The 15,313-nt window shown below is 35.0% G+C and overlaps 1 protein-coding gene across 1 annotated transcript; it reads right to left on the bottom strand.

Moving 5' to 3' along the window:
- Nucleotides 1–936: 936 nt before the first annotated feature.
- LOC107583204 (bestrophin-2-like) lies at nt 937–13,629 on the bottom strand. Its single transcript, XM_016269343.1, has 10 exons — nt 13,422–13,629; nt 11,894–12,079; nt 11,725–11,819; nt 10,087–10,320; nt 8,867–9,021; nt 8,656–8,733; nt 8,427–8,579; nt 8,146–8,226; nt 7,872–8,026; nt 937–2,472 (listed from the first exon to the last, which is right to left on the bottom strand). Exons 2-10 carry the CDS (start codon nt 12,043–12,045, stop codon nt 1,674–1,676), a joined length of 1,902 nt encoding a protein of 633 aa, XP_016124829.1. The 5' UTR covers nt 12,046–12,079; nt 13,422–13,629; the 3' UTR covers nt 937–1,673.
- Between the last annotated feature and the right edge of the window lie 1,684 nt (nt 13,630–15,313).

The following is a 15,313-nucleotide window of genomic DNA, read 5'->3' as shown; positions in this document are numbered from 1 at the left end:
TCAAAATATAACCAGTTTTCATCTTTATTAATTAAAATTAATCAGTTTTAAATTATAAAAATTTTTAATTATGTTTTAACTCATTTTGATCAAGACAAGACATTAAAATGTAAAATTTTTGTAAAAGGATTCAATTATTAACCAGAAATTAACCCTCAGCCAACCAACCTTGCTTTTCTGGTCACCAGAAAGAAAATTCATTGAGCAGCTTAGAGGTCAAATTCATTGAAAGTCTTCAGAAGAACTATAAACAAGACTCATCGATCACTGGCATATGGGATGAAACTATGAACAAGGTAAGACTAGCCTTCATGTCAGCTGAGTTCCTTCTAATAAATATTACACTTTTTAAATGAATTTTAGGTGAAATGCTGTGGATACAAAGGCTATGATGACTTCACAAATTCCACTTTCGTAAAGAAGAACTCGTACTATCCCACACAATGCTGCGGTAAAGATTCAAAAACAGATTCAAATTCAAAATGTGTTAAAGAAGAAGCTGTGAAAGAGGTACTGCCTCACTGTGACCAAAAATAAAGCAAAAAGATTATGAATACATATTTTCATGATACATTCATTTCGTTCCTGTTATAGAAAGTGAAGGGCTGCGTTCATGTGCTGTTGGACGAAAATGTACCTGTGTCTGGAGCTTTGTCCTTTCTGATCGGCATTCTAGAGGTAATATGTGACCCTTGAAGTACTTTTCTCACAGTAAAAAAACCAGCAGCTGCGGCAGCAACTAGATTTAATTCACTGACATGCATAATCAACAACACGACAGCTGTTCAACTTTAATAACCATGATTAATAAACCTGATAATGAAGTCATAAAACATTTCTGTGAGTAAATCCTGTTGTGGAATCATTAAAAGCTGGAAAACTGAAATAATAGTTTTATTCAATTATATTAACTTAATCACATTTACATTTAATCATTTAGCAGACGCTTTTATCCAAAGCGACTTACAAATGAGAAGAGCAAATAGAAGCAATTCAGACCAATAGCAGGGCAACAGTATACAAGTGCTGTAACTAGACTCAGTTAGTCTTATCAGAATTCTTTCTGTTTCTATAATACGAATACAAGCTTCTGCTTTGACATTTGACCAAAACCTTCATTTCTGTTGTAAACTATAGAATATGAAGAATAACTGCATAGCTTTATTTGCTGTATGTTGTTTCTTTTTTATATTGCACTTATGGATCTAAAAGCACCAGAAATATTACAATGCTGCAATACTGCCCACATGAGCATCATTTCTATCATTGCAGTTTGGATCACTATCAAACCTAATTATCATCTGAACGCTATTATTCCTATTCATAAGAACATTGCCTGTGTCATATTTATTCTTTCAATTATTGTTTATATATATTTATACATTATGTGTGTGTGTGTTCATATGAGAAGTTTCCACATGTTGCTATTTTATCTAGACATTAACTTTTTCAAGAAACTAGAAAAAAAATAGATCGATCTCAGTGCTGATTATCAATGTTCTGTCACATGATTACTTTATCATACCATTCATTTTCAGAAGAATCTAAAAATACAGTTTAAAAATGTCAAATAATCTTCAGACAAGAGCATCCACACTTTCTGATTGCATGTATTAATATAACGTGATCATGATGCTCAATGTGGGGAAGAAAACTATTCCAGGTGTATTTGGTCACTCTTTGACCTTACTTCCTGACCCTGTGACCTCTGACCCTACACACTGACATTGAATTTGAGCATTAGAGGGCAGCCACTGAGAATCTGCCAGCATCTGCTTGCTTTCTGAATTCTCTGGGAATATCGAGACTTCAAGCGATGGGACAGTCAGTAAAGATACTGCTTCTGCTTTGCTATTGGTCGGTTGGGGTTTTGGGGTCATGACCTTTGCCGGGTCACTGATAGGCTGAAAAGAGAAGAAGTCGGGTACAGAGCGGTTGGTGGCGCTTGAGGAACAGAACTGAGACTTGATTCGGCCCAGAGCAAGAGAAGGACTCCTTCCTGCGAACGCCTGCGCTGTGGGTGGTGGGATTTTGGGCACTAGTGACTCTTTTTCCATCAATTTCTCGTCTTTCTCTTCATCTTTTCCATCTCTCTCAGCTTGCTTGTGGAACTCCACATCGGACAGCGGAGGACAGGTGCTGATGAGTGCTCCACAGCTGCAGATGGTGCTCTGAGTGGTGTCCAGCCCGAGTCCAGAAGGCATGGATCCGGCCGTCCCCGCGCTCCTCCCCAGGCTCTTCTCTTCCTCGTCCTCCGCGTCGGAGAAGGACGCGTCCGAGCTGACGGAACGTGTCAAACGCTGCAGCTGGGCGGAGGTGCGCCGTAAGGCTCCGCCAATAAAGCCTGTGGGAGACGGGGCGGAGCCCAGGAGCCGGTTAAAGAGGGCGAGGTTGTGATTCCGTGTCACAGATTCCTCCAAGTTTTCAGCAATCTCCTCCAGAGGCTGGAAATGCATGTCCTCTTTGGGGATTCTAGAGATTTGAAATGGCCAAAAAAAAGGAAGTTATTTATTTTTCACTTCAGCAATCATTTCAGAACATTAACTTTGTTTCAAAGAAATCCACTACAGATGTTTCTAAAAGAAGTCTCTCACTAAGGCTGCATTTAAATAACATTTATTTTTAAACTAATTTTAAATAAGTTTTCTATTTGAATACATTTTAAAATGTAATTTATTCCTGTGATGCAGTCTTCAGTGTCACATGATCCTTCAGAAATTATTCTAATATGCTGATTTGCTGCTCAAGAAAATTTATTATAATTATCATCAATAATAATTATGATTATTATTGAAGCTGGATGTGCTGCTGAATATTTTTGTATACACTTGGATATATTTTTTGTGAAATTTTTTATACATATATATATATATATATATATACCCATACATGTATATGACTATAAAGTTCAAAAGAACAGCATTTTTGTTTTTATATTTTTGTAACCATGTAAAAGTCTTTAATGTGAATTGTGATCAATTTAATGCATCTTGCTGAATAAAAGTATTAATTTCTTTCAAAAAAAATTATTGGACTATAGTGTAGTTCAGCCAAAAAAAATGTAAATATGTAAATAGCTATACAGTTTTTTTTTCCAAAACAAATTTTTTAACAAATTATTATACATATATACATTATATATATATGTGTGTGTGTGCGTATATATATGTATATGTGTATATATATATATATATATATATATATGTGATTTGAGTAATATTTTCTGTAAGGCTTGTTGCATTATTCTGAGTGTTATTTCCTCAAGAAAAATGAAAAGAAATGATAAGAAAATAAAAACTTTTCATCTCATAGTTCCTTTTTTAAGACATACAAACACACAACTGCACAATTCTGAACTTGCAATTCTGAGAAGAAAAGTCTAAATTGTGAGCTTTTACAATTATTATTATTTTTTATGTTTTTTATTTTATTTTTATTTTTTTATGGCACAGTGGAAAGAAATAAAATAATAATAATGGAAGCACATATCTGCCACAGAAAATGAATGAATGAATGAATGAACGAATGAACGAACAAACAAACACATAAATAAATACATAAACAAACAAACAAACAAGGGGTAATTGCAACTTGCGACACAGTATATTTTGCAACATTGAACTGCAAGAAACTAAGTCTAAATTGTGAGATAAATTGTAAGATAAAAAGTTGCAATCACTCTTATTTATTATTATTATTCATTTATTTTTATAGTTTTATTCCATGGCAGAAACAAAATTCTGTACGTGTGTTAGCCTGATGGTGTTTTGTCTTTGTGTATAATTTCCTGCACCATCTATATACCAGGATCAGCAGTGTTTTATGAACAGGCCACTTATGATAACGTCTGCTTCATGATGTGGCTTCCTGTTTTACTGCCTGGGTTTTCATGATGGTTATCATGCATATTTAGGCAAAAAGCAGATTTTGCCAGTTCAAGCCGTTTGGTACAATAATATTAAATGGGTATAATCTGTAAAATTTACACGCTCCCCTATGCCATCCCATAATACCTGAATAACACTGTGGGAGTATTTTGACTTGCAGTCTGATTTTTTATTTTTTTTTCAAACCTAATATTTTAGATATTCCGATATTCTCGCAATCAGTTTATTATAAAACGAAATATCAAAACAGCACTCTGAAGTCAATGCTTTCTGAAATGTTGAGGTCATGTGGTGTTAAGGGCGTAGAGCATGACCTCTGACCTCATTGTAGCAGCCAGGGTTCAGAGTTCATCTGTGGCTGAGGTAGGAAATGCTGGCAGCTTGCTAAACATGTATAGCAGACACATGAAAGAAGCCGACCTACACAGGAAGTGCTCAGTGCCGCTCAGTGAAGGGCATTGTGGGCCAGGTGTTCCCTCTCCAGCTTTTGCTCTCTTGACTCTTGAAGCACACATGCAGACACACATAGACACATGTGCATGTGCTTCTTGTCTCATTGTACAGATACAGTCTGGTAAATTACTGCAGTCTGCAGCGGAAGCAGAGAATATAAATGTTCCTCCTTTTTACATATTGTGCTTTTTATGCAGACAAATATTTAAGCTAATATGTTTGGTGTAAAATGTTTTAATTGTTTATGATCACTCATAAGTTAAAGAGAAGAAAATGGAAACACAGTTGACAAGTCCGCTTATTGTATGCGACTTTGGGCTTCTTTTTTTTGTAAAGTTGCGTGAAAAAATCCCGGGCCGCGGTTTGCGGTTTTTTGGGCTTATTTAAAAAAATATGGTTGCTTGTTAGGAAAAATCTGACAAGCAACTTAGTTTCTTTACATTTATGTTTGCCGTATTCTCCAATGCATTGATTGACACTTTGTCTGCTCAAAGTTGATGATAATAAATAATCAAAAAATATTGGGCTTGTTTTTGAAGCTTTGGTTGCTTGTCTCGCGAAAGTTGGCAACAGTGAATGGAAACCGTCATCACTGACTCACCATCATGTCGTTCTGAACCTGTATGATTTTCATTCTTCTGCAAGACACAAAAGAAGATATTTGAAGAATCTTTCAGCTGTTTTTGGGTCCATCAGTTTCAAGATGCTAATAGGACATAAAGGTGATGTAACAGTCTTCTGAAGCGACATAATCACTCATGAACTGAGTGAAATTAGTGGTTATATACTCTAATTAACTTTTGTACACACAGTCCAAGTCAATAGCATCTGCTTCTTGTGTGTCACATCATCATTGTGATGCAATCACATGCAAGAACTACTGAGGTTTTAAAGTTATCGATTTTGCCATATTTATTTATTGAAATGTTGGAATAGCATAAGGCTATTAAAAGCATTATTATAAGACGAAGCAATTTTTTTACACTAATGTATTGGTTTTATTCTTATTTCACACACACCACAGAACTATATTCTATTTTTAAAGGACATTTTCTATATTTCTTAAATGTATATCTATAATAAAACACAAACCAAACAAATAAATACATACATACATACTGTACATACATACATATTATCCATTCAATCTTGTATCCATACAATTATTTAAGTTAAATCAATCTTTCTTTCTTTTTATTGGACCCTTTAACACATTCTGTTGACTATAAGTAACATTGCACCTACAGATCTTCTAGCTCTCATTAGAGTGTTAGTAGAGTGTTAGGGTTAGGGTTAGAATAAGTTGACGTACTTGATGGGAGACCCTCACAATAAAGAGTTAGCAGATGTTAAGCAGCCTGTCTAATACTCTAATGAAAGTTAGTAGACATGTACTGTAGGAGCAACGTTACTCATAGTCAACAGAATGTTCAAAAGGGACCATCAAAATTAAGTTATATCTTAATTTACGTAATTAACATCAAACAATATTCTTGTTCACAGTATCAAAATTGAAACAAATAAAATAAATTAGATTAAAAGATTAAAAATGACGGCACAGCCACGCTTAGGTGGCGAAATGCACTAAGAATGTGACACTAAACAAGAAGAAAGTAGTTTGGCGTAATTCGTCTAAGCATCTGTTTCCATGGTGACTCGAGGATTTGACGCTGTGTTGAGAATGTCTTTGTGTGTTCACTGCAAATATACTCTGAGATGACTGAACTCACTCCTGGCCGCATTTTTGGAAGCCATAACCGCAAGAAAGAAAACACACACTTCACCTTCATTAACAATCTTAATCTACAAGCTCTCGAATATCTGAGTATTGAATCTTTCTCTGTTCGTTCTTGTCATATTTGGACCTCAGGTTTGGGATTAGTGTTGTGCATTATACAGTCCCAAACTGCTGTTTTGCATTCTACTCCAGTTTTATTAATGAGATGAAAATAAAGGATTCCCGTAGTGCTGCATTTTGATGCTTGCCACGCTCCATGTATCTGAAAGAATAAACAGTGGTATCAATGGCTGGCCAGAAAGTAGCAGCATAGAAGCTGCCATGAAAATTGTTTATCTAGCTGCAGAATGCTATTCAACTGGGACTGCGGCATAATGATGCTGCGAGAACTGTCAGCTTTGCAATTAAGTCCGTCTTCAGATGCTTTCCAAGCAATTCATTAACTCAACACACTCCTGCTAAATGTGTTAAAACAGATCAGTAATTACTGAAGAAGTTTGCGTATTAAAGAGCTCAACTTTTTTTTTTTGAGGAATCCTGAAGAACTTTGTTACGTATTACAGTGTAATTATGCTTTCTCATTAGTCTCTTGCTGATGTGAGATTTTTAATTGCTTTGCTATTGAGAGTCATTAGAAACAATAGTTTTAAATGAACACTCCTCTGCTCCTATCTGATGTCTTAAGAAGTTCTGACTGCAGCTTTTCTGTTTCTAATGAATGTCACTGGGCACACTACAAATTGAGTGTATTATTCAGCATAAATGGAAACTGTTCAGGAATTAAGCCTGGTTTTTGATAAAAGCAATAATTAGTAATGTATTAAAAATGAAAACTATAGTTGTACCTTCGACAATATTTATCATGCACTTGATGGAATTGGTATTATTAATACCTCAGAACTTATATGGAAAGTCTTCCCAAGAGGGCCTTCTTCAAAATTTCTCTTCGAGTTTAAGCCCACTTTAAGATTGTGTCGATTAGATTTGTTATCATATAAAGTGATGAAGTAAACAAACCTTGGAATGTCCATGATGTGAAGCATCTCTTGCTTATGCCAAAAATCAAAACCACGGCGTCCATTTTCTTCAGCAAGTTTACTAAGCCTCAGATCATTTTAGTTTTTATTTTTAATGAAGCTCACGGAAACTTAATCTCACATGTCAGAAAACTGACCGCGCTTCAAAACCGAAAGCACAGCTCAAGCACACCGCAGCGGTGGAGAGTTGGAAGGGGAAGGTTTGGAATCAGGAATGTTTGAATTCCCTTTGCTCTGTAATTGAACTGAAGTTGGAAAGCGCCAACATTATGAATTGTTCAGGACTTTTTTATACATATATATATATATATATATATACCCATACATGTATATGACTATAAAGTTCAAAAGAACAGCATTTTTGTTTTTATATTTTTGTAACCATGTAAAAGTCTTTAATGTGAATTGTGATCAATTTAATGCATCTTGCTGAATAAAAGTATTAATTTCTTTCAAAAAAAATTATTGGACTATAGTGTAGTTCAGCCAAAAAAAATGTAAATATGTAAATAGCTATACAGTTTTTTTTTCCAAAACAAATTTTTTAACAAATTATTATACATATATACATTATATATATATGTGTGTGTGTGCGTATATATATGTATATGTGTATATATATATATATATATATATATATGTGATTTGAATCTTTCTTGTTTTTTTACAGATTGGCTTGTTTGCAGTTGAGATGAAGTGCACAGTAAACTGTCTGGTCTGAAAAGATCAGTGGATTTGTGTTAGGTGAGCACTGACGCCATGTCGAAGGTGGAGCCCTGGAAAGAGGGTTTGCGCAGCACAAAGAGCGTAGCGGCTGTGTACGGCGGACGAGGATTTGAATCATTCCAGTAACGATCTCTCTCCATCATGGGCAAATCTCCATACATCTCATCCACCGCCATCATAGACACCTTTCAAACACACATACAGAGAGAACAGCTCAGTCATGTGAACAAACGAGTGTGTGTTTCTTGACAATGAAAGACAATTAGAATATAGGATTTGATATACTGTAAATGGCAAATAGCACCTGGAAGTTTCTATCAATCAACCAGTTGGTCTCAAAGTCATCATCATCCTCTCCAAATGGATTTATGAGCTGCTCTGCCACCTGATAAATAATTACACAATGAAACAAACAAACATTAATGATTGAAAAAAAATGGCTAATATTGATACAATTTGTCATGGAATGATACATCTGGGTTCTTGTTTTATAGTAACATTTACACTTGTGGGTGGGATCATATATGAAGAGGGAGGGGCATCTTAATTCATGTTTAAATCAAAGCAGGGATCCTGATTCCTCACCTTTAACCAGCCAGCATAGAAAAAGAATTGCAGAAGGGTAAAGATGGGGACGTAAAGGTCAAGGTCGTGACCCGGATAACCCTGACTTGGGTCCAGAAACTGACGACCAATCAGACACACCAGGAAGAAACTGTACACCGCCAGAGTCACAACCTGAAATGGACAAGACTATCTGTTCATATTTACCACAAAAACACATTCAGTCTCTCGTCTTAAGCATGGATCTGACCTGCGTGTAGACCAACGGTATGCTGATCATGTCATAGTGAAAAAGCATGCTGCACCTCCCTCTGAAATCGTTCAGCTCCTAGAAAACAACACAAAAGACAGAAAACAAAAGCAACACTAGATATCAGATCTTTTCAAATGAATTAACTACAGTGTTTTTACTCTTATAAATAGTCATGTAAAACCTCTAAAAGCCTTTTGTATGTATTTACCTCCAACAGAAGTTTATAAGTATTGTCATCTTTGATTCTGCCCTCACAGCGGGCGACTGCAGCCAGGTTCGTGAACCACACACATGGGATCCAGTACTTATTATAGGGTGAGTGTAAACTCTCAAACTTCTTACGCTCTTCTCTTGTCATAAAACCTGGAAAGAGAGAGACATTTCTCAGTGTCTTCTATGGAAGTCAAAAAATTTCAGATTTTATTCCTCACAATTTTATACCTCGTAATTTTGAGTTGGTTTTTTTTTCTGAATTGTGAGTTTATAATGCTCAACTCTGATTTAATTTCTTGCAATTCTGAGTTTATATTTAGCATTTACATTATTCTCACAATTCAGACTTTCCCCCCAGAATTAGGAGTTTCTATCGCAGAGTTTACATTTCACAATTCTATTTTTTTTTTCCTCTGAAATTAAATCTCTTTTAAGGGGCGCCTAATGTCATGGATAAAAAAAAAGATCTGTCGATATCACAAAATGCATGATTTCATTCAAGATTTAAACTTAAAATTGTGGGGAAAGTCAAAATTGTATCTTGAATTTCAGATTTTTTTTTCAGTTATGAGTTGACATATTGCAGTTCTGCCTTTTTTCCTCAGAACTGTGAGTGCATAACACAAACTCACAATTCTTCGAAAGTCCATTGTGAGATGTAAACTCACAATTCTGAGTAAAAGTCTGAAGTGCGAGAAGTTAACTCAAAATAAAGTCAGAATTGTTTAAACTTGCCATTCTGACTAAACATTTTGAATTCAGATTTTTTTTTTTTTTTTTTCATGGAATTGCAAGTTTAGAACACAAGTTTAGAACACAATTATGAGAAAAGAGGTCAGAATTTAAAAAAAATTAACTCAAAATTCTGAGAGAAAAAAATAAATATGTAAACTCAGAATTTAGAAGGACAGATCATAAGCTATAATCTCAGATTTGTGAGAAATAATTTAGAATTGTGAAATAAGATGCGATTGTCATTTATTATTTTTATTCCGTAAGTTTCCATACATCCATCACAGCATTCAAATCCTTGTGTATTAACAACAGCTACTTCTGCTATCATTATTATCAAAGTTACATGTGGCATGACTTAAGAGAAAGTTGCCTTGCCACTTGTTTTAGATGGTTGCTAGGGCATTGTTTGGATGTTTCTGGTTTGTTGCTATGTAGTTGCTAGGCTGTTGCAGTTACTAGTGTGTTGTAAACTCACTGTACCTGCTTCCACGACGTGATCCATCGTAGGGAATCTCTTGAAGACGGCGGTGCTGACGGAGCGCAGGATCAGGAGCGCGGACAGACTGGCGTAGCGCATCAGTGTGCGGCGCAGCAGCCTGCCGTGCTCATCCCCACCCTGCACACCCCCAGAGAGCGTGCACATGATCCTGTCCGGCAGCGGGATGGAGGTGTACTGACTCCACCAGCGGTTCACTATTAATGTCACGTAAAACCCTGTGTGTAACATAAAACAAAAACATGCTTTCTTGGAAATAATGTCATTGAAACCCTTTTTTTAAAGTGCCCCTATTATGCCATTTCCAACATTGCCTTTCATGCAGTGTGTAATGTAGCTGTATGTGAATGTAAACGATCTGCAAAGTTGTAAAGCTGAAAGTGCACGATAAATAAAGTTATTGTCTCCCCAAATAAAGAATAGACTCTGAACAGCTGAAACCAGTCGTTAGTCATTCGAATCCCACTTCCGTGACGGCTACACGTCACAGGGTAACACATTTGCATAATGCCCGCCTATGTTCTACCTTGGCCATGAACAACTTGACTCCGCCCACAAACACGTCATTCTACTGACGACAACTTCTCTAGTCTCGGGGAGTTCAAGGCGGGATTCACAAAGTGCTTGCTGTTGAAAGATGGATCAGTATCCTGTTTATTTGGACCAGTTGCTCCACTGAATCACAACCTGTAAGTATGATTTAAAAAAAAATAGAGCGTTCAAAATACAGAACTACTGAAATAGGCGTATCGTTTCCGACACGCACTGTGTGCGGTAGACCAATCACAACAGACTAGGCCATCTGACCAATCAGCAGAGCAGGCTCTCGGAAAGGAGGGGTTTAGAGAGATTGAATCTTTGAACTGCTTTCAACTAATCGTTTGAGAATCACTAGAGAATGAGGTGATATTAAATGCATATTTTGAGAAAACGAAAGCGTTTTTTGACCTTGCATGCATGTAATCCTATTGTAGGAGACAACAAAAACAATATTAGGAACCGTAAAATGGCATAATAGGGGCACTTATTGACATCAAATTACTTATTTATTTGTGGGAAAACAACATGAACAAATAGCATTGATGAATTCTGTGTCGTTTTGTTGTATTAGGCGGGTTGTCTCACTTAAAATACAAATTTTACACTACCTTTAAAAAGTTTGTGGTCAGTAAGATGTTTTTTGTTTTTAAAAATATGAATAGTTTTATTCAGCAATGACGCCTTAAATTGAGTAAATGTAATGTTTAAATTGTTTAAACAAAACTTTTTTTATTTGAAATGAACGTTGTTCTTTTGAACTTTCTATTCATCAAAGAATTCTGAAAAAAAACCCATCATGATTTAACACTGAAGACTGGAGTAATGATGCTGAAAATTCAGCTTTGCACCAGAAGAATAAATTATATTTTAAAGTACATTCATATAGAAAATAGTTATTTTGAATGGTAATAATATTTCACAATATTACAGTATTTTTGATCAAATAAATGCTGCCTTGGTGAGCAGAAGAGTGTAAGTTAAAACAAAGTATGTTTATTCAAAAATCAAAACAATAAGATACTGTTTGACTGAATCTGATAATCTGAATCTTTAGTGGTTATGCTGTCCCGGGACGTGTGTACCTAATACGAAGGACATTGGGATGAGACTGGCGTAGTGGTTGCAGTAAATGGAAAGCTTTTCAAAGTATCTCTTCTGATCGTTCACAAGGAAGAATCTGGAATAGAAAATGCAGTAAGTAAGTAACTCACAATCAAAGCATCAGATGAGGACAGTGACACAGCCACACACCTGTATGTGATGCTGATTGCCGTGTACATGGCGAAGAAAGCCAGAAACTCTTTGTACAGGACTTTGTAGATGCTTCCCTTCCAGGCCAGCAGCAGTTTGGAGAAGCCGCAGAAGCGTGCATTGGCCACTCTGGCGGTGTAAGTGACGGTCATCACGCACCACTCAAACTCAACGGGTCACAGATTACTGAGAAAAAACAAGCACCGAAGAGAAGATGAATGCAAGTTCAGGATCTATACACAGTAGAGTCAAGATACATTTTTTTATAGGATTTATAGAAGTACATTCATATAGAAAATAGTTATTTTTTATAGGATTTATTTATAATTTTTTTTTAAATAAACTACAAAAACAAAAAAAGCAAGGACAGGGGAAAGAAAATGACTTTTTGTAATAATGAAAATAATATAATGCTGAACAGATCAGTAGTTCTTTCTCATTCATATGAACAAATTTAAATAAAAGTTGTCATTTTGTTTATGTTTGTTTGTTTTTTTTAATCGTTCTACGAAACTGGTGTCCATCATTAACATGTGTAAACAATGGCTATATGATAAATGATACAATTTTTTGTTTTTATTTCTTTTTGATTCTAAATATAATTTTTTCTTCATATAAACTGCTGTTTCAGCAAATGTACTAACACTAATATATATGGGTCCCATTTAGGTGACCGCATCAAATGAAGCTTACAAAAGTGATTTTATATACACAAAGGATATTTAATGCATTTACTTTAATTTTTAAATAACTTCTGTTTCAAAATATGGGTAAAATAATGCTCCATCGTCATTCAGTGTAACATGCATTTATGTAAAAATGAAACCGCATGCTCATTAAAATATGTAAGAAAATTTAAAAAAAAATTATAAATTATATTTAGATTTTAAATGATTAAAAACTTCTTGCTGACAAATGGGTCAAACCTAGTGGTTTAAAGGATGGGGAAAGACTGGTAAAGATTTAAGAAAGAAATTAATTAGTATTTTGGGACTGTATTTTAGAGTCTTTTAATGATGTATAATGATTCTTATTATAAATATGCTTGACAAGATTTTTGGGTGTATATATATATATATATATATATATACATATATGTATATTTGTATACACTTTAAATAATACATAAAAATTACAAATAATACATAAAATATAAATACAAATCTCTATATAGTTTGGGAAGTCTTTTTGAGTTTTTATATATTTGGCTGAGGATGGCATAAAACTAAGTCTAGTGCATATGTGATATCCTGCTGTGGATCTCATGGGACAAGCGCTTTGTCATCTAAAATACAGAGGCAGGTAAATGTGGGCATATACGCATAGTTCCAGAAAAACATGCTGATCTGCCACAGGTGTTTATTTTTCCATGAGATTTCATGTGCTCTAAACAATTACGCACAAGAAAAAACTTTTCTGCCATAGTCTGTTATTCAGGTGCAATACTGTTCCCTTAGTATTGTATTTGCACTAAATTTCAATAAACTTTGTCAACCCAATTATTAAATGTAACTACAAGTGTTCTTACCTTTTCTCCCCAGACTCAGAGGAATCAAATATTTCACCAGATGTTGAGGAGGTGCATGTTTCGTCCAGACAGGCATTCATTCATTATGTTCTGCCAGGAGCTTGAGGTCAAACGCACCTCCTTCATGAGGAGGTGGGACTATCATCTCTGTATCCTCCTAGACTCATCCAGATCTAAGATAAAGAGCAAATGCCACATACAAACACACTATCTCATCTCTACAAAAACTCAGCTTACAAAAACGCAACTGTATGTGTGAATGTGCAGAGGAGGGCGGGACGAGTTGTCACAGGGGCTTTGACTTAGTAACAATGAAGCTCAATTGCACAAATGTATTTACTCTAGCAGTTTTTTTTTTTTTAAAGATAGTGTTGAAAACTATTTTAAAGTAGGACAATTTTTCTTAAATTATGCCCTCCAAATGAAAAAGTGTTTTATTATTATTTATATATTATTGATTATTATTGATATGGTAACAAGGTTATATATAAATTAAAGGTAATTTTCCATGTCAAAAGTTCTCATATTTTTTATGTTGTAATTTTATACAATTTATTACAACAGACCAAACCAATGTTTGATCTTTTTTTGTTAACTTTTCAATGTTTGTAGCTTTATTAATTGTTATAGAAATTTTACTATGATTAAAAAGCCTCTAAACAGTCAATATAAAATATTTTAAATATAGATATGTGGAAGATTTTTTTTTTGTTTTTTACTTTTTAATTATTTCATGTTTCAAACAAAGTGTTTGTGTGTGTGTGCGTGTGAATTATGTCCTTAAAAATTAAATGTTCATTATTATTATTATTTTTATATATAATTTATTTATTTCTTTGTTACCTCTGGGGTAACAGGTAAAATGTTTTTTTTTTCTTTTTTCCAAAAGTTGTCTCGTGTTATTATTTTATACAGGCCAAACCAACGTTTTGATATTTTGTGATATTTTTTTTAAAATTGTTTTTTTTTTTTGTTATCTTTGTTTCATTAATTGTTATAATTGTTTCACGGTTTAATTTTACAATTTCAGCCTCTAAAATATTTTAAATACGTATTTGTGCAACTTTATTTTTAATGTTACATACTATTTTTCTCAAAAACTGACAATGCAGCACTTTTCTTGTGACGTTTCACGTATGCCAGATGAACGTTTTTCAATGTAAAATTGGAGGAAATAATCAATAACATGTTTTAGCAAGACAAACTATTTATCTATAAGCAAAATGAACTTCAAAAATATATCTACTCGATATTCACTACACTGAAAGTGTGACAACTAACCCCGGCCGTCTCCCCCTATATTCTTTGGTGTTGCTACTGCATAAAGACAGCAATTACATAGCGCTCTTTGATGTGGTAAATGTCCATTGCGTTGGCCCAGCGGTGCGTGGAGCGGCCCAGGAGCTGCAGGACAAATCCGTGCAGCGAGGAGAGCCAAGCTCGTTAGTGAAGACTCCCACTGCGCCTCACCGACCTGATGGATGGAGAGCGACAGTCAGGCATTTCACACAGGCTCAACCAAACCGCACACTGTCAAGAAGCTAAACACTAATGCAGTAATGCTGAATATAGATTCCTCTTACCATAATGCAGGTCAATAGGTCAATGATCTTTATGTAACACGTTAACAACAACATCACAAATAGGAGCAGATAGTCCGCCTGTTCTCTCTTGTAATCTTGTAATCTTCTGAGTCATAAAGGCATTGTTCCGGCGCTGTGGGGGTCTTGTTTGTCCCCGGTTAGGGTCACGGATGAAAGGTAGCCTCTGAATCTCTGCAAAATACAGAAAACGTGCCAACGCGTGCCTCTAGACTGAACTCTTGAGGGTTTAGTGCTAAAGGGGCAAACTCTTCACTCCAGAATGAAATACTGACTTACTGAAAAACATCT

The sequence above is a fragment of the Sinocyclocheilus grahami genome, unplaced genomic scaffold (assembly GCF_001515645.1).
Source record: "Sinocyclocheilus grahami isolate Dianchi unplaced genomic scaffold, SAMN03320097.WGS_v1.1 scaffold51.1, whole genome shotgun sequence".
Taxonomy (NCBI): Eukaryota; Metazoa; Chordata; class Actinopteri; order Cypriniformes; family Cyprinidae; genus Sinocyclocheilus; species Sinocyclocheilus grahami.
This window is presented reverse-complemented; position numbering and strand designations above follow the sequence as displayed.

What these genes read in the sequence shown, in the direction of transcription:
- LOC107583204 (XM_016269343.1), bottom strand. Translation starts at nt 12,045, where the DNA reads ATGACCGTCACTTACACCGCCAGAGTGGCCAATGCACGCTTCTGCGGC. An exon ending in CTTATAAACTTCTGTTGGAG is followed by an intron (nt 8,734 to 8,866) that starts GTAAATACATAC and finishes GTTGTTTTCTAG; the next exon opens with GAGCTGAACGATTTCAGAGG. An exon ending in GGCTCCACCTTCGACATGGC is followed by an intron (nt 2,473 to 7,871) that starts GTCAGTGCTCAC and finishes TCAAATCTCTAG; the next exon opens with AATCCCCAAAGAGGACATGC.